The sequence below is a fragment of the Pleurodeles waltl genome, chromosome 7 (assembly GCF_031143425.1).
Source record: "Pleurodeles waltl isolate 20211129_DDA chromosome 7, aPleWal1.hap1.20221129, whole genome shotgun sequence".
Lineage (NCBI taxonomy): Eukaryota > Metazoa > Chordata > Amphibia > Caudata > Salamandridae > Pleurodeles > Pleurodeles waltl.
Window position 1 is genome coordinate 1,147,790,513 of NC_090446.1, and position 20,240 is coordinate 1,147,810,752.

The 20,240-nt window shown below is 48.2% G+C and overlaps 1 protein-coding gene across 1 annotated transcript in view; it reads right to left on the bottom strand.

Moving 5' to 3' along the window:
• Window positions 1-20,240, bottom strand: part of UBE2O (ubiquitin conjugating enzyme E2 O) — a 738,495-nt gene that overhangs the window by 462,198 nt on the left and 256,057 nt on the right. The window contains exon 7 of the mRNA XM_069200225.1: window positions 17,090-17,199. Within this exon, the coding sequence (XP_069056326.1) occupies window positions 17,090-17,199 (110 nt within the window). The remainder of the gene's footprint in view (window positions 1-17,089; window positions 17,200-20,240) is intronic.

Below are 20,240 nucleotides of genomic sequence, written 5' to 3' on the forward strand. Positions count from 1 at the left end.
TTGTGGTATGGAGACAGGGTGTTTCTAGATGGGGAAGAGAGTTCAGAGTTATCTTGGTGGTTGATGAACTTGGAAGCTTGGAGCAGCAGACTGATCTACGGTTGTTCTCCAGATTTTATTCTGGAGTCAGACCCAAGCAGAGCTGGTTGGGGTGCACGCTTAGTTTCCCAGGACACTGGCGGCTTGGGGTCTCATGCAGAGAAGGATTAGTTACTTACCTGTAAATCCTAGTTCTCTTCCAGGGGTATCCTCATCAAAGTCATAAACATTGAATATTCCCACCCTTGTGCGGGGACCCCGGAGCATATATATATAAAATACATACATATTATCATGTGTAAAACAGCAATGCAGGCTATAATCATAAATAGGCTAAAATGCTTTATTTCTATGCAAGTTTTTTTTTTTTTTTTTTTTTTTTTTTTTTTATATTATAAAATCACAATAGATCATAAATATCTACCTAAGCCCCAAAAGCTGGACTTAGGGAAGTAAACAGCAGTAAATATCAGAGAAAAATAGAAAAAACCACACTGAAAAACAATGAAGCATTCTTAGCCAATAGGCTGCATGCAGGTTAACACAGGAGAACCATAAAAACTTTGGCACCGTGCCTTTAAGACCCTGAGCACCTCCAGTATCCCACCATGCCTCAGGGGTGAAGGGAAGGTGACAGTTGGTTCACAGTTAGGTCAGTACTTTTTTACGGTGACAATCTGTGTAACTGATCAGAAAGATAATCTGTCCTGCACTTCTAGGAGACTTAAGTCCGGGGAGGAGGGTGGGTTGTTTATGACTTTGATGAGGATACCCCTGGAAGAGAACTAGGATTTACAGGTAAGTAACTAATCCTTCTCTTCCAGGGGATCCTCATCAATAGTCATAAACATTGAATAGATTAGCAAGCCCATCCCTAAACTCTGCGGACTGTCCGAAAGAAGTGCAGGAAAGAATACATATTCATGCAAATAGATTTCTAAGAGAGGCCTGCCCCACCTGGGCATCCGCTCTTGCATCCGAGTCTAAACAGTAATGCTTAGTAAAGGTATGCACAGACTTCCATGTAGCAGCCTTACAAATCTCGGAAATTGGTACATTGTTAAGGAGGGCAGCAGTAGCCGCTTTTCCCCTTGTGGAATGCGCTTTTGGCCTAGCCAGTAATTGCTTATTAGCCAGTTGGTAAGTGTTAACAATACAAGACACAATCCATCTTGATATAGTTCGTTTAGACGCTGCCTCTCCTGTTCTTAAATGACCATAATTCAGAAACAAATGGTTAGAATGTCTAATCGGTTTTGTTTTGTCCAAATAGAATTTCAGCACTCTTTTTAAGTCTAAAGAATGCAATGCTTTCTCAGCCGGAGTCTCCGGATTGGGAAAGAAAGTCGGTAAAGATATAGTCTGATTGATATGGAATTCTGACACCACCTTCGGAAGGAAAGATGGGTGAGTTCGCAGAACCACTCTATTATCGTGAAATACCGTGTACGGTTCTCTGCAAGACAGAGCCTGAATTTCGCTGACCCTCCTCGCTGAAGTAATGGCCACCAAAAAAGCCGTCTTCCACGTAAGGTGCTGTAAAGAGGCCTTGTGGATAGGTTCAAAGGGAGGGCCCATAAGTTTTGACAGGACTACATTCAGTTCCCATGGAGGAGAAGGTCTCCGAATGGGAGGAAAAACCTTTTTCAAGCCTTCTAAAAAATCCTTGACTACAGGTATCGTAAAGAAGGATTCCTGAGAAGGCGACTTACGATACGCTGTAATTGCAGATAAATGAACCTTAATAGAAGATACCTGCAGACCAGACTTCGCCAGATGAAGTAAATAGGATAGTATGACGTCCTCCTGAGCTCGTATGGGATTTATACCTTGTTGAGAGCACCAGATGTAAAATCTCTTCCACTTAAAAGCGTAAGAACGCCGCGTGGAAGGTCGTTTTGACTCTTTCAAGATGCTCATGCACTCCTGTGAGAGCCCTAGGTGCCCATACTGTAGGAATTCAGGAGCCATGCTGTCAAGCTCAGAGAGGGAAGGTTGGGATGTAGGATTCTGCCTTCCATTCTGCTCAGGAGATCCGGTCTGCACGGCAACCTCCTGTGAGGTCTTTCCGATAAGTTGAGTAGGTCAGTGTACCAGAATTGGCGGGGCCATTGTGGCGCTATCAGAATCATTCTGGTTCTGGAGTTGTAAAATTTGTTGATTACTGTCGGTATGAGGGGAATCGGTGGAAAGGCGTAGAGAAATGTCCCTGACCAGTTGATCAACAGGGCATTCCCTTGAGATCCCGGACGGCAGAACCTGGACGCGAAGTCTGGGCATTTTTTGTTTGTTTCGTCTGCAAAGAGATCCAACTGAGGTCGACCCCATTGACCGAAGATGTCCTCGACGACTTCGTCGTGTAGCACCCAGTCGTGCGCGTCTTCCAGATGTCTGCTCAGGAAATCTGCCTCTACGTTTTGCTGACCTGGCAGGTGTACCGCTGTGATAGACATTCCCCTGGCCAGGAGCCAATGCCATATCGTTTGGGATTCTCGAGACAGAGGTAGTGATCTTGTTCCCCCCTGTTTGTTCAGGTAATACATTGTGGTTGTATTGTCTGTCTGAACTAGGATAGATTTCCCCTGAACCAATGGAGAGAAAGATTTGAGAGCCAGATGGACTGCTCTGAGTTCCAGTAGATTTATGTGATAGTTCTTTTCCTTGTCGGACCAAAGACCCTGAGCTTGGAAGGAACCCAGATGAGCACCCCAACCCTGAAGAGACGCATCCGTTACTAGAGTGTCGACTGGAATTGTCTGGTGAAACGGAGAACCTATCGACAGGTGAGGTCTGTGCATCCACCATTGTAGTGATTGAAAAGCCACTGCTGGTAGTCGAACTCTGTCCTCCCAGTGACCAGTCTTTTGGCTCCAATTGTTCTCTAATGCCTCCTGAAGGGGCCTCATGCGTAGCCTGGCATTCGGGACAATGAAGATGCATGAAGCCATGGAGCCCAGAAGCGATGTCACCTGACGAGCTGTAGGTGCATCGGCTGTTAATAGATGTTGACACTTCCTGTGGATTGATAAAAGTCGTTCCTCCGAAGGATACACTCTTTGGAGCTCTGTGTTTAGTATCGCTCCCAGGTAGTGGAGGTTTTGTGTTGGAATCAAGGTTGACTTGTCGTGGTTGATTTGAAGACCTAGAGACTCGAAAGTTCTTAGAACGATATCTCGATGTTTTCTCGCCTGATCCGGAGATGAGGCCTTCACTAGCCAGTCGTCCAGGTAGGGGTAGACGAATATTTTTTGTCTTCGAAGGTGTGCCGCTACCACTGCTACACATTTTGAAAAGACTCGGGGTGCAGACTTCAGGCCGAATGGAAGGACTCTGAATTGGTAGTGCTGTGACGCTATCTGGAAACGTAAAAATTTCCGATGTTTGGTTGCTATTGGGATGTGAAAATATGCATCCTGTAGGTCGATGGAGCACATCCAGTCTCCCTGATGCAGTTGCGGGACAATCTGGTGAAGGGCTAGCATCCTGAACTTTTGTTTTCTTATGTACTTGTTCAGGAGCCGTAAGTCCAGAATTGGTCTGAAGAGGCCCTGTTGACCTTTTTTCGCCACCAGAAAGTAACGGGAGTACACCCCTTTTCCTTTTTGTGCCGGAGGAACCTTTTCTACAGCTTTCTTTTGTAGGAGTGCGAGAACTTCCTTGCGTAGCAGGCTGAGATGAGAAGGAAAACACCTTGCTGGCGGCAAGTGTGGAGGAGGTTTTTTGAAAAGGAGAGAATAGCCATGTTCGACAATATTGAGCACCCATTTGTCTTTTGTGATTGAGTGCCACTCGCGAAGATGATGCGTAACACTTCCCCCCACCGGAGTGGTGCACAGTGCTGAGGGAAGCAATGCCTCATTGCTTTGATGGTGTCTTTGCTGTAGACTGTTGAGGTCTACTTGACCCTCTGTCTCTTGTGGGTCTACGTGCCTGAAACAGGGGACGTCCCTGTCGTCGTTGTGGCCTTTGAGACCAGTGAGGGGTTTGAACCCTCTGCTGGAATGGTCGTCTGTCATACGGCCTGTACCTCCGCCTGAAGTCTTTTTTACGTTCCAGGCCCACTGCCCTCATCGTGTCGACTTCCGTTTTCATTCGGGCCATCTCTTCATCTGCGTGGGTACCGAACAACGAACTCCCGCTGAATGGGAGGTTCAAAATGCGCTGCTGTGCTTCCTGTTTCAGACCCGTGAGCCGTAGCCAGGAAGACCTCCTAGCGCAGATTCCGTGCGCATACCCATGCGCAGCCAAATCCGCCCCGTCCGCCGCCGCGCTGATGACCTGGTTAGATACTAGGCCCCCTTCCTGCAAGATTTCCTGGAAGTCCTGTCTATCTTCCCTGGGCAACTTTTCTGTAAATCTGTGGAGTGAGTCCCACAGAGAGCGGTCATATCTGCCCAGAAGTGCTGAGGCGCTGGAGACCTTCATAGCAGATGCCGCCGTACCGCACATCTTTCTCCCCAGAGAGTCTAGGTGTCTGCTCTCCTTATCCGGGGGGACTGTGGAAGATGATGCCACAGAGTGTGTTTTTCTGGCTGCGGCTAAGATCACAGAGTCCGGTGGCGGATCCTTTCGCAGGAATAAAGGATCTTGTTCCGGAGCTTTGTATTTCTTTTGAATCCTAGCCGGGGCAGACTTGAGAGTGGCTGGAGACAGAAAAGTGTCCATAGTCGGTTGCAGCAAACCCGGTACTAGTGGCAGCAGTTTTCTCGAGACTGATCTGTGTTGTAGGGTCTCAAAGATAACTGAGGATGAGGTGGCCGGCTCCGGTACCTCAATATTTAGCTTCTGCGCTCCCCTTAGAAGAACCTCATTAAAAGTGGTGATATCATCCACCGGGGAAATCCTAGCAGGTGGAGAATCTGTGAGTGTGGGGGAGTAGCGCCCCACAGACGATCCTGAAGAAGACCAAGAAGGTGATCTTCTGCGTGGTGTTCGTGACCTGGTTCTCCTTCGGGAACGGGACCTGCTCCGAGAGGCTGTAGCAGAGTGTGCAGGTCTTGTGGTCGGCTGACGAGAAGCAGAACGAGCCCGTCCTGCTCTAGCTGTAGGCGATGGCGTTCTCGGTAATGAGGCAGTAGGAGAATACATCCTCGAGTATTGTGAATCCGGGGATGCTGTGATGGGAGAAACATGCCCCGATGCTCTGGAATGGGATGATGCACTCCTTATAGAGACCACCGGTGAGGGAGCTTTGTCCGCTGGCTCTACTGCCTGTGACACAGCTGAAGGTTGTGTCGACGTCGATTGTATCCTCGACGTCGAAGGTTGCGATGGCTGGTCTGCTCTCGACGTCGAAGGTCTTGACGTCGGAGGTCTTGCCGTCGAGTGTCTTGACGCCGATCGCCTATCACTGGACCTGGACCTACTCGCCGTTGTGTGTCTCGACGTTGAGTGGCGAGTGGTCGACGGCGGATGTTCATGCCGTCGAGGTGTTTTTGGTGTCGTGTCCTTCGACGCCAAGGGGTGAGACGCTCTCAACGGCGAACGGGAGCGCCGGAGATGACTCGACGCCGAACGGCGGCCTGCCGTCGACGGAGATGTACCCCTGTGTCCATGCTTCGACGTTTTGTCCCTCGACGTCGGTCTGGTCGCCGTCGACGGCGATCTATGCCGGTGAGACGGTGGTGCCGATGACGTCGATGGAGAACAAACAGGTACAATCCTACCTGTCGACGTCGATCGGGCCATTCCTTCTGCTGTAGGTCTGGGAAGTGAAGAGGATGTTGACTTTTTCCTCTCCTGAAGCCCATGTAGCCTGATCTTCTCTCTGTCTTTGAGAGTCCTCCTTGACATGTTCTTACAATACTTGCAGGTGTCAGGACAGTGACTCTGTGGCAGGCAGACAATACACAGAGAGTGTGGGTCTGACTGGGCTTTCTTCTTCCCACAAGAGGGACATTTTACAAAAAGAGAAGGCATTTTTCTGTCAGAAAAAACCTTCCTAGCTCAGACAAAGATATTACTTGTCGAGTGAAAAGTGAAAAACGCTTTTTTAAAGAATTTTTCTGAGGAAAACTCAGAAAAAACTGAGAGCTCAATGCTCCAGGATCCTCTCAGAAGAAGCCGGAAAAAAGAACTGACCTAACTGTGAACCAACTGTCACCTTCCCTTCACCCCTGAGGCATGGTGGGATACTGGAGGTGCTCAGGGTCTTAAAGGCACGGTGCCAAAGTTTTTATGGTTCTCCTGTGTTAACCTGCATGCAGCCTATTGGCTAAGAATGCTTCATTGTTTTTCAATGTGGTTTTTTCTATTTTTCTCTGATATTTACTGCTGTTTACTTCCCTAAGTCCAGCTTTTGGGGCTTAGGTAGATATTTATGATCTATTGTGATTTTATAATATAAAAAAAATAAAAAAAATAAAAAAAAAAAACTTGCATAGAAATAAAGCATTTTAGCCTATTTATGATTATAGCCTGCATTGCTGTTTTACACATGATAATATGTATGTATTTTATATATATATGCTCCGGGGTCCCCGCACAAGGGCGGGAATATTCAATGTTTATGACTATTGATGAGGATCCCCTGGAAGAGAACCTTCATTATATAACTATTTAGAACGGACAGCAGGTCTCTATGCCCTTATGAGTTTCAAAAAATGCTCACAAGGCAGAGCAGTTCAGTTAAAGATGGACAATGTTTCAGCTGAAGCATATCTAAATCGTATAGGCGGAACAGGATCCTTAGACCTATCAGAATTGGCAAAGAAACTCTGGCTATTCTGTCTGGAACACAAGATTAGTTTGAAGGCAGGATACTTACCTGGGAAAGCAAATGTTACTGTAGACTGAAATTCAAGGGTTTGTGAGATTTTAGTGACTGCAAGCCAAACAATCTTTGTTTCAAGATGCTGTCACAGAGTTTGCGTCCTCTGGAGATAGACGTCTTTGGGAGCAAGTTGACATTTGACATTTCAAATGAAGACTTACTATAGCTGGATGCCAGACCCGGGTGATCTAGCAGTGAATGAAATTCTTCAATCCTGGAAAGGTGCAAACGCTTATGCATTTTCCCCCCTTTCCTATGTGTAAGGAAATGCCTCCTTGGCATGGTTACCCCCTGACTTTTTGCCTTTGCTGATGCCAAGTTATGATTTGAAAGTGTGCGGAGGCCTGCTAACCAGGCCCCAGCACCAGTGTTCTTTCCCTAACCTGCACTTTTGTTTCCACAATTGGCACACCCTGGCATCCAGGTAAGTCCCTTGTAACTGGTACCCCTGGTACCAAGGGCCCTGATGCCAGGGAAGGTCTCTAAGGGCTGCAGCATGTCTTATGCCACCCTGGAGACCCCTCACTCAGCACAGACACACTGCTTGCCAGATTGTGTGTGCTGGTGGGGATAAAATGACTATGTCGACATGGCACTCCCCTCAGGGTGCCATGCCAACCTCACACTGCCTCTGGCATAGATAAGTCACCCCTCTAGTAGGCCTTACAGCCTTAAGGCAGGGTGCACTATACCATAGGTGAGGGCATAAGTGCATGAGCACTATGCCCCTACAGTGTCTAAGCAAAACCTTAGACATTGTAAGTGCAGGGTAGCCATAAGAGTATATGGTCTGGGAGTCTGTCATACACGAACTCCACAGCACCATAATGGCTACACTGAAAACTGGGAAGTTTGGTATCAAACTTCTCAGCACAATAAATGCCCACTGATGCCAGTGTACATTTTATTGTGAAATACACCCCAGAGGGCATCTTAGAGATTCCCCCTGAAACCATACCCGACTACCACTGTGGGCTGACTAGTTTTAGCAGCCTGCCACACACCAGACATGTTGCTGGCCACATGGGGAGAGTGCCTTTGTCACTCTGTGGCTAGTAACAAAGTCTGTACTGGGTGGAGGTGCTTCTCACCTCCCCCTGCAGGCACTATAACACCTGGCAGTGAGCCTCAAAGGTTCACCCCCTTTGTTACAGCACACCAGGGCACTCAAACTAGTGGAGTTGCCCACCCCCTACGGCCACGGCCCCACTTTTGGGGGCAAGGCCGGAGGAGATAATGAGAAAATCAAGGAGGAGTCACTGGCCAGTCAGGACAGCCCCTAAGGTGTCCTGAGCTGAGGTGACTCTGACTTTTAGAAATCCTCCATCTTGCAGATGGAGGATTCCCCCAATAGGATTAGGGATGTGCCCCCCTCTCCTCAGGGAGGAGGCACAAAGAGGGTGTAGTCACCCTCAGGGCTAGTAGCCATTGGCTACTAACCCCTCAGACCTAAACACACCCCTAAATCGAGTATTTAGGGGCTCCCAGAACCAAGCAAGATAGATTTCTGCAACCTAAGACGAAGAAGGACTGCTGAGCTGAAAAACCTGCAGAGAAGACGGAGACACCAACTGCTTTGGCCCCAGCTCTACCGGCCTTTCTCCCCACTTCAAAAGAACTGCTCCAGCGTCGCGTTCCACAGGGTCCAGCGACCTCTGAAGCCTCCGAGGACTACCCTGCATCTAAAAGGACCAAGAACTCCTGAGGACAGCGGCTCTGCTCCAAGAAAGAAGCATCTTTGCAACAAAGAAGCAACTTTGAAAGAATACACGTTTCCCGCCGGAAGCGTGAGACTTTGCACTCTGCACCAGACGCCCCGGCGACTGCGAGCCCGTGAGTAGCCAGAGTTGACCCCACAGCGACGCCTGCAGAGGGAATCCAGAGGCTTCCCCTGACCGCGACTGCCTGCTTCCAAGTCCCGACGCCTGGAAAGGACACTGCACCCACAGCCCCCAGGACCTGAAGGATCCGACCTCCAGTGCAGGAGCGACCCCCAGGTGGCCCTCTCCCTTGCCCAGGTGGTGGCTACCCTGAGGAGCCCCCCTTGCCTGCAACGCTGAAGAGACCCCTAGATCTACCATTGGATTACATTGCAAACTCAACGCCTGTTTGCACACTGCACCCGGCCGCCCCCGTGCCGCTGAGGGTGTACTTTTTGTGCTGACTTGTGTCCCCCCCCCCCCCCCCCCCGGTGCCCTACAAAAACCCCCTGGTCTGCCCTCCGAAGACACGGGTACTTACCTGCTGGCAGACTGGAACAGGGGCACCCCCTTCTCCATTGAAGCCTATGCGTTTTGGGCACCACTTTGACCTCTGCACCTGACCGGCCCTGAGCTGCTGGTGTGGTAACTTTGGGGTTGTCCTGAACCCCCAACGGTGGGCTACCTTGGACCCAACTTTGAACCCTGTAGGTGGTTTACTTACCTGCAAAACTAACAAACACTTACCTCCCCCAGGAACTGTTGAAAATTGCACTAAGTGTCCAGTTTTAAAATAGCTTATTGACAATTTTTTGGAAAACTGTATATGCTATTTTGCTAATTCAAAGTTCCTAAAGTTCCTGAGTGAAATACCTTTCATTTAAAGTATTGTTTGTAAATCTTGAACCTGTGGTTCTTAAAATAAACTAAGAAAATATATTTTTCTATACAAAAACCTATTGGCCTGGAATGGTCATTGAGTGGGTGTTCCTTATTTATTGCCTATGTGTGTAAAACAAATGCTTAACACTACCCTTTGATAAGCCTACTGCTCGACCACACTACCACAAAATAGAGCATTAGAATTATCTCTTTTTGCCACTATCTTACCTCTAAGGGGAACCCTTGGACTCTGTGCATGCTATTTCTTACTTTGAAATAGTACATACAGAGCCAACTTCCTACACTATGATTCCAAGAGTTCTTCAGAAGATCACATAAGAGAAATGCTCCCTTGTACTACTAACTGTTTTGGACCTCAAAGGCATGGTTGCCAATGACACAAATTAGCCTGCAACATTCCATAGGTTTTTTCATCCATACAAGGCCTACTTCAAAACGTGGATGAGAAAGAACAACCTCTGATTCGGAACGGAACTTAGAACCTTCTTGCCCGGAGAGCATCAGGAGATCTAGGAAAATGTCAGGCCTTTCAGGAAGAGCTCTGGAACTCTTGGCAGAATCCTGGGCTCCAGGCACCCACCATTGGTATAAAGGACTATGGAAGACATGGGTATGCTCAGAAAGGGATGTGAATCCCATGAAGGCTCATATAGTGTAAGTGGTTAACATTCTTGTAGAACAGTTTGACAGGGGTCTTAGTTATAGAACTATCAACTGTTATAAGTCTGCAATATCTGCAGGTCATAGTCTCATCAGTGGCAGGATTGTAGGTAAGAATATTTTGGTTTGCATATTAATCAAAAGCTTTAGACTGAGGAGACCTTCTAGGCCTAGTTGGGGGAGGTTTGTATTTTTTCTCCACCCTAGGCGTGGTACCACACTCCTTCCGAAGCCTCGAAAGGGGCGAAAGACAGACTGCTCTCGTGCTGGCGCTGAAAGGCCCAAGAATCTGCCCATGGCTCGAGAATCCTTGAACCTCTTGAGCGCGGAGTCTTCCTTTTCGCCAAAAAGGTGAGAGCCATCAAAGGGCATGTCCATCAAGCTGGACTGGACATCCCCTGAAAAACCAGTGGAACGTAGCCAGGCGTGTCGACGTATGGCCACTGACTATGAAATCGCTCTGCCCAGCGAGTTCGTCGTGTCCAAACCATACCGTATCGTAAACTTGGCTGCATCCCTCCCATCCTTGACAGCCTGGGTGAGTGTCCCATACGCCCTCTGGGATCTGGGGCAGCACCTGTGCCAGGCTGGTGGAAGAAAACATCTTCTTCCCAAGCTGATCCAGCCTCTTGGATTCCCTATCCGGGGGAGCGGAAGGGAAGGCACCACGGGAAGTAGAGGCTTGGACAACCAAGCTTTCAGGAGTGGGGTGTTGTGTCAGGAAACTAGGGTTGCTGGGAGCAGGTCTATGGCGGCGGCCGACCGTCCGATTCACAGGAGCCCCTGTGCTGGGTTTAGACCACGTACCCAGAAGGACATCTGTAAGAGCCTCATTGAAGGGCAACAACGGCTCCGATGTTGACACCCCCGGCTGAAGCACTTCTGTCAGGATATTCGTCCTGATTGGCACCATAGGCAAATCTAGGTCCAAGACCTCAGCTGCCCTATGCACCACCATAGCGAAAGAAGCACCCTCCTCCGTAGTCACATTAGGAGGAGAGAGCATACCAGTATCTGGAGACGTATCCAGTCCACTGGCCTCCCCTAGATTCTCATACCAGTCATGTTGCAATCCAGATTCTAAAGGGTCCTCAGACCCCTCCCATTCCTCTCCTGCGTCTGGCTGGTCTAAATAATGCTCAGACAATGATCTGGGCCGAATTGGCTCAGTCGAAGTTGGTGTCGACGTCGTATGACGTCGCTCCGGCTCCTCCGGAATAAGGATGGAGCTGCCACTGGTGGGTGCCAGTGGCGGAATCGTCTACGTCGGACCCGGCGCCGAAGGAGGCATACTGTGAGAGACCGGCACCGGTCCAGATCAGGTATCGGATCCTGGGGTCCCAATCAGCACTGAAGCCGCCAGTGTCGAATCCAAAGGGGCCCCTGCTGACCCCGCAGGGCCCGAAGACCCACCCGAGGGTGCAGCCCACACAAAAAAGAGACACATGGCCTCGTAAAATTCTTTTATTTGAGCGGGGGTCGATCCGGTCCCCGGAAAGGGGGGAAGACGCGGAGTCGACCCTGGCGACGGCTCCGCAGAACCGCACCCGGAACGTCGACGTTCCCTAGACGCCTCGTCAGCCGACGGGCGTGGCGAAGACTAAAGGGCTCATTATGACCCAGGCGGTCATGGACCGCCGGGGCCAGGGTTGGAGGGAGCACTGCCAACAGGCTGGCGGTGCTCCACAGGGTATTCTGACCGCGGCGGTTCAGCCGCGGCCAGAAAGGGAAAACCGGCGGTCTCCCGCCGGTTTTCCGCTGCCCTGTAGAATCCTCCATGGCGGCGCAGCTCGCTGCGCCGCCATGGGGATTCTGACAGCCCATCCCGCCATCCTGTTCCTGGCGGTTCTCCCGCCAGGAACAGGATGGCGGTATGGGTTGTCGTGGGGCCCCTGGGGGCCCCTGCAGTGCTCATGCCAATGGCATGGGCACTGCAGGGGCCCCCGTAAGAGGGCCCCACTTTGTATTTCAGTGTCTGCTTTGCAGACACTGAAATACGCGACAGGTGCCACTGCACCCGTCGCACCTTCCCACTCCGCCGGCTCAATTCTGAGCCGGCGTCCTCGTGGGAAGGCTCTTTTGCACTGGGCTGGCAGGCGGCCTTTTGGCGGCCGCCCGCCAGCCCAGTGCAAAAGCCAGAATACCCTCCGCGGTCTCACGACCGCGGAGCGGTATTTTGGAGGGGGGAACTCTGGCGGGCGGCCTCTGCTGCCCGCCAGGGTGAGAATCACCCCCTAAGTCCGCTTGAACTACTTCTTCTTCTTGTGCCTCTTACCTTCGGATGACCTCGAATGCGAGGAAGAGGACTTGGGGCTCCGGGAGCGGTGCCGCGACCTCCTCCAACTGCGGGTCTGTTACCTCCACGGAGTCGCGCCGACCGAAGACGAATGTCGGGCCGCAAGAAGCTTAAGGGATCTCTCCCTCAAGGCCTTCGGCGCCATGGCCCAACAGTCGGAGCACGAGCTGGAATCGTGGTCCTTCTCCAGGCACCAAAGACAAACTTGGTGCGGCTCAGTCACCGACATGGTGCGATGACTCACCACACAGCTTGAATCCTGTCTTTCTCGAAGACATGACTTCTAACAGTCAAAAAAGCGTTGACAAACCGTTTAAGCAGGGTAGCTCTTTCCAAAACTGTGCTTAACCGGCGCGGAGGGAAAAGAACTGACGTACTCGCGCAGAGATGGCGTCTATATAGACAACCGTGACGTCATAGACCGCTCCAACGACACTGGCAACGCACGCGGAGCTGGTCGACGCACGTGGATCCGAACGACGACGCCCGACAGCACGTGCACAGGGTACTGCTCAGGAAAAACTCCAGATTCGAAGCTGACGGCAGGGAATTCTAAGGTAAGGAAGCTGCAGCTAGAAGTCTCTATCAGATACTGTACTTCAGACCACCTGCCACTTTTCCAACAATAACCATACATGTAATTGATTCTTCTTCAAACACTGCCTGTTTTTTCAGAGGCTATCCTAGTAGGTGACTGGTGTGGTACCAAGTTGCCCACTGAGCCATTGGTGGCTTTTAAGCCGCAGCACTTCAGATTCTCTGACTGGCAGTATTGCGTATCCCCAGGTCCACGTGCTGTTGGCTAAAAGAACTAGACTGGCAGTAGGTGTCATACATGAGATGGAGCCATTTGGCAGCTAAGTGACTGACCGAACCGTAGACCTACCTATATTACAAGAGGCAGTTCAATGTGCAATACTGTTGAAAGCTGGGTCTTTAGATAGTATACCAAAATTAGGTATACTATGCAAGGAGTACAGGGGTACCCTTACTAGTGTATAGAGGTTTGCTCAAGCAATCACAAAGTGCTCTCTTAAGGGGTAGTGTGGTCAAGCAGCCTTAGACTTATTAGAGATAAGTGTTAGACATTTCCCATAGGCACAGTCAATCAATGGCACACGACTGAAGGAGAGCCACATCAAATTACAAAAATACCAAAATATTTGTATATGTTTATGCACCAGAATAAATATGATCAGGTATGTATGTTTTGCAGAAGAAAGTTTAGAAAAACCGTTTTCTGAAGCCGCAATGTTACCCTATTGTGGGAAAACATATTCGGCAAACAGGGACTCTGCAGTGACTTACAGGACCAATCTTCCAGGCTTAAGGTGAGTATGGGGCAGATGCTAGGCCACACAAACAGTTCACCTTGGGAGGTACTGGGCAACCGGGCACAGAGGTGCAGTTAAGCGTCTGATGCCCTGTTAAAGTAAATGGGGATCGGTCTGGTCAGAAAGGCACTACAGGCAGGGAATGGGGAACCAGTCCGGGTGGACCAACAAAATGGTTCAAAATCGTAGGGGTAGGGCACCTGGGGTGTCCTTAAGCATCAGCTTTCTGTCTCCGGAGCAGTCGTGGTACTGAGGTCTCCAGGAAGGGGCTGCAGGTATGGACTGGGAGGGGTTCAGTCTGACCAAGAAAACAAGGATGCTCAGGTATCACGAGGCTGGGAGATGTGGGGACACCCTTGGTCCTCTTCTCGTGCGTCTGGGGTGGACAGGTGTGGCGGTGTCCTGTGGCATTAGGTCTTTGTCTTCTGGTCAATTGCAGTATAAGGGGGCCTACACAAAGAGGCTGCAGATGTTGTCGGGAAGGTCACAGTGGGGAGACCCAAGGAGGACTACGTCTCTGGTGGGTGTGGGGACTACTCTGGGTCTGTCGGCCAACGATGACTGGGGCTACAGGGGGCACAGGTGCAGTGGTGCTTTCCAGTGTTGTGTTTGGCGGTCCAGAGCCCTCAGTTCTTTATGTGCCTGAAGGATGCAGGGAAGCAAATCCTCTACTTTATTTGAGTTTCTGGTGCTAGGTTGAAGGATGGCAGTCCCCCTGGGCTTTTGGAGGCACAAGCAGCTGCAGGACAAAGTGACCGTTGCAACTGTTGAAGTCAGCTGGAAGGCTGGCAGGGTTGGTGCAGGCAATCATTGGACCTGATTTTCTAGTGCCAGGGCTACCCCTAAATACTGAATTTAGGGATGAGAGTGTAGTAGCCAATGGGCTACTTACCCCTAGGGTCACTACGCCCCTATATGACTACCTCCTGTGGTAAGTAGGTATAACCCCGTACCAGAGTTCCTAGTTCTGCCAACACCAAGACGGCAGAATGAAATGTTGTGTCCACATCAAGCAGCTCTCCTTATGGGTGGAACTGACCTGAGAGAGGACATGCCTCCCCAACTACTCATTTTCCTGACTTTTTTGGGGGCAAGATGGGCCCTGGGGCAGCGGTGTCAGCATTTCCCTTCTGAGGAAAGCCAGATCTGCATACCAAAGGCAAAGGTCTTCTCTGAAGCCCCTTGCCTTGGAATGCAGATCTGGAGGTCATCCTGTTGGGTGGGGCATGTTAACATCCCTGCCAGAGCAGGCTTTGTTCCTAACTATCCAATAGCAGCCTGGTTAAAATTAGTCTGTCAAAACACCAGCACTTGGTAGGGTTTTCAGGGGACACCTCCAAGGTGCCCCCTGGGTACTAATACTAATAAATCCATCATTGGAATGAGTGTGGGTTCCATCCCTATAACATGCCTGTTTTCAGTGAAGCCATCATGTCACTGGGGAACTCGTATTGACCAGTACGCAGCACATGCACTTAAAATGGCTTCCCTGTTAACCCACTATGCCTATGAATCAACAAAGGCATAGAAGGGCATATCTGCTCTTGCAGGTTTGTCGACACATGTAATAATGCACCATGGAAGGTCTGCGGGGGGTAACTTACATATATTGCACGCAGTGGTAGGGGACAAGTCACACAGGCTGTGTGTTATGTTGTGTTTTCACTTTTAGCTGCACCAAGACACGCAGCCTGCAATGGCAGTCGGCATGTGCTAGGTGAGGGGTCCTTCAGGGTGGCATAATATGTGCTGCAGCCCTTGGGGACTCGGTGGTACTCATGCCCTAGGTGCCAGGGGCACCATTTACTAGGGACTTACAGGGGTACCAAAGGTATTGACAATTAGGGAACAAATGCACAGTTTTAGCCAAAGATCTGGCACTGAAGACCTGGTTCCCAAAAATCCAGTGCACTTTCAGTCAAAACTGCATCATATACCAGGAAAAACATGAATAACCATGTCAAAAAGGGGCACTTTCCAATAAATACAAAGTAATTTATTGGCAAATCAGGCACTTTTGTTGGATTACGTATATAACATACAGGCCTCGAAAAATGTACTTGCCCACTCACTATGTTGAGTCAGATGTTATCAGGGTCTACTGGCCTGTTCTGGCAAGAGCTTGAGCTGGAAAAGAACAGGTGTTCTATCCATTGATAAAGTAAATAAGTCATAAATATGTTTTTAAATCTTATTTTTATTTTGTTACATTTACTATGCCTTCAAACACAGGCCAAATGTCAGCTTGAGTCTTCTTACAAATTGCTATTTATTGCATCCTAAAAATTGGTGTTTACTTTTGTTTCAGACTGCAAAGTTAGAGGATTTTAAGTCAATCAATAGTTATTAAAGGCTGTCAGTTTTCTATCGAACACACATTCAAATAGCTTGTAAATGAACAGTACAAATATTTAAAAATACCAGCACTTAGGAAAGCACCCTTTTGTAATTCATTGTGATGGAAACAGCGAGAAACAAATTAGAATTTACTTTGTGATGTGCAAATGATAAATATTTGCAGAAACTTTATTACTGCCTCCGCCCTGAAGACAATGCGGTCTGTGAACAAAGTGGCAAGTCATGAGTCATGTGTCCCCGACATATAGGCATTACTCCTATTATATATGAAGCATACGTTTCGTATATTAAAATCAAACAAAATAGTTTTTTGTACAGCAGACATAATGAACTCATTAAAAGGTGCTCTCATGTGATAGTGAAGAAAAAGGTGGTTTACTGAAATAAAATATTTGTACAGGATCACACTATTTAAGTCCATTTTATGAGTCAAGGGCATTACAGTTAGGCCATGACATTATTTAAGTCACCAGACCTGCAGGTCTGGTAACATTATGATTTGTTTTAGGCCTGATACAGAAGTAACAACTTCAAGCTCTGCATTTACAAGCTATTTCACTCCTTCTCAGCATATAAACAAAAACACATTGGCGGTCAAATTAGGGTCACAAGACCTACAAAAGAAATCCAGGTGAGAAAAAAGGACACCACTGTGCTCACAGCTTTGACTGAATCGTTACATAAGCGTATCATTATTAAAATTAAGAAACACAACGGAGAAAACAAGCTAATAAAATGGTTAACCAACTATAAAAGGTTCTGAAAGCAGTGATGAGCTGGCTGAAACCATCATGCATCGTTAGAGAGGGTGCATAAGGTAGTTTATACTAGACCATTCTGCCAAACCACCATGCTGGTACCTGCATTAGGAGAGCAAAAGTGTTTTTCACTAACAAAGCAAAATTGTACACATCCTGATTCTAAAACCTGGTAATTCAAATGACAAATTCAGTCGGATGAAACCCATAGTCTAGCTATCCTAGTACCATGAAGAGAGATTAGATAGGACTCCAAAGAAACTCCTCACCTGGGCAGTTCTTCCTGGCTGATAACAGAAGATGGAGGACTCATACTTTCTGCTCCTCCAGGGCAGAAACTTTTGGTGATCCACGTCACTTTCAGTTCTGTCACCTGCACCTGCAAGACCACCAGAAATAATAATGTTCAGATGGTCATATAAAAGTTTCCTTTTTCTTCATATTTATTTTACTCCGTCATATTGAAGGTCATAAGGCAAACTTATTTACCAGTTATATTGATTCATAACGGATATTCTCCGTAAATTCATAAATAGTAGAATGTATGTGCACACACGTGATACCAATAAATCTAATAATATTTTTGAGTTTGAAAAATACATTAAAGAAAACATGTCCACAGAAGTCGTGGTTTTCCATCCTACGTTTTGAAAATGTAGCAAAAAAAACAAACACAAATTTGCCACGTGCATATGCTCAAAATACTATTGTTTTTCTATTTTTTTTTTTTTAAGAGATAAAAAGGAAGATGGAGTCTTAACCACAGTTTGTAAACGGAGTTCTAACACTGCACATATAAATATTCCAGACGCAGCTCCTCTACTGCACTAGTTCTTCATGCCCGCAAGGTCTTTCTGGCAGGTCATGTTCTAAGAAAAGCAGCCTAGAGATCTGAAGTAACTCAAATTTTCTATTATATTTCTATACCATGCAGAGACTGGTAGGATGAAAGACAGCTATGACTATAGGCATGACATCTTGATTTGTAATGAGATTGTCCCAGAAAGCCACAAACAGCGGAACAGAATAGAAACCTTCCTTGGAGGCTGGAACCAAACTTGTTGAATCAGAAAATATCTCAATTCCAGCAAAAAGGATACAAAGGTAAGCTTGAACCGCCAGGAGATTGGTCTTGGGGTCTAAAATAAATGCAATGGCTGCCCTACAGATAAAATGAGCCTTAGGTTTCACAAGTAAAACCTTGCCAAACAAGGTCACGTGGTTTATGAAAATTAATATTGGGAGCTACCACCCTGCTGCACTTTAAGAAATTTTACACTGTGGGCCTGACAGAGCACCATAGGAGATCTTATTTGCTGCCACCACAACAATGACGAAATGGCGATACACATCTTAGGATTTGGGGATTCAGTCCCGAACCCCTAAGAAAAAACATTAAGAATAAATATAAGGGAGCAGCGCATCTGGGGAGGTCTCATGCTTGTGGTGCCCCAGAAGAGGTATCTTTTTTTTGTTTAATGCTGTGGGGTCTTGCAGGAAGTGCAGCAGCCCCTAAAAAAACTTTAACATGGAAAGAAACTTTCCTGGGTCATTAAGTCAGACACGTCGGCGTTATTCTTTTTTTAAACATTTGTCATCCCATAAGAGACCAGTCGACCCATCCAGGAGGAGAACATGAAGGGCTGTGTAGCGGTGGCTCGCTAGAGCGCATACCTGGGCCTACGGCTGGCTGCCGTGACTACATTCCCCAAGGCTGCTGCTGAATCCAATGTGTAGGCAGCTCGTGAGAAGGTCCGTGAGCCTCGGGAGAGGTTCTTGCAGCTCCAACAGGGCTGCAAGTTGGTGTCGCACCGCCCTAGTGCTCTGGAAAAGCCAAAGGGTGGCAGCACCCATTCCCCTCCGGAGGAGCGCAGGCAGAGTCCGCACGAGTGGAATTACGACCGAGATGGCGGTCAGGAAGTCAGCAGAGCTGGTGAAAGTGACGAAGGTCGGAGGAGTGGCTGAGGAGGCGGCAGGGGACGCAGAAGGTGCGGTAAGGTAGCTGATGGTGGGGGAAACTGACTCAAGCAAAGGGGTCGACAAAACAAGCCAGGTGCCCACGGCAAAATGAAACCTGCAGGAAATACAGGTCAGAGAGGAGAAGATGAGAAGTGGAAGCAATAGGACAGGCTGTCTGGGCCCGGGTGGAGGGGAGGTGCAGAATGCAGCAAAAATAACAACAAAACACAAAACCAGCATTGCTAACCCTAAAGTTACCCCCTCATTGAGGGTGTATTTCAAGGCTTTATCACTAGTTCTGAGTGGCAGTACCACCAGCCCAATGGAACAAGATTCGAGTGGAAGACCCCCTTGATTGCAAAAAACTTGGAAGGCAAAGTAGGGGGTGGTACTAAACCGTCCTCCCCACCACCCCTTCCCACTCTGACCAAGCTGTCCCCTGAAGAAAGTAAATTTACGACCCTAGGTAGGGGCAGTGAAAGCATGGCAAGCACTCCGAAAGGACCAGGCCTTGAGATTTTAGATCTGCCTGGGTCTTCAGGGGTCCCTGCTTTCCTTAGAACTGACAGACAATCAGGCCCATGCCACCCCAACTGTAAGTAACGTTTTGGAGACTATGTTCTCAGCGCTTTCGGATAATATTAAAAAGGGCTTTGCTGTCTCTGAGGCAAATCATGGAGAGGTAAGGGTAGCTTGTGAATGTACCAGAGCAGTAGAGGGGGGCAACCTTTAAATGTATGTAGCCTCTTATTAAGAATGTAATCTCACTGGAAGAAAGTAAGGAAGAGATTGAAAGCGATATTCAGAGGATCCATAGAGACCCATTTAGGAGGAATCTTAATAATAAAAAGCCACATAAAATCTTGTTGAATTTCCAAACGTATCTCTTGAAAGCAAAAATATTGACAAAGGCACTAAAAATGAAATCCATAAGAGTGGAGGACTTTTTCTTCGATATCAGGTTGGACTGTCTAGGGAAAAATTAAAAAGCAATTGGATATGGGGAAACGATTGGAAGAATACAAAAGTCTAGGTGCAGTGGCCCAGCTTAAATCTCTAGCGAATCTTCAACTGATGCACAACAATAAAATGCATAATATCAGGGACCATACAGCAATGGATGGTCTGTTGGCAGCCATGAAGAAGGGGAATGTTGTGAAATGAAGGCTATTCCATGTGTTGACATACATGCTGGGGGACCCACAGGTGCTCTAATATCGGGCCAATCTGTCCATTAATGGAAAGTAGGTTTACTGGGGGAGGGGGCGCACAGAGGAGGGAAGTAGGTGGGCACAGGGTGGGGAGTTTGTGAGGAAAATAGAAAAAAATAACCTCATACACCTCAGCTAACCAGTATCTAACTGGATTAGTTAGTAGAAGCCACGGAGACAGAAGTAGATTAATTCACATTATGTCTTGAAATATTAATGGTCTACGGACTAAAGGGAGGACTAGCAAGGT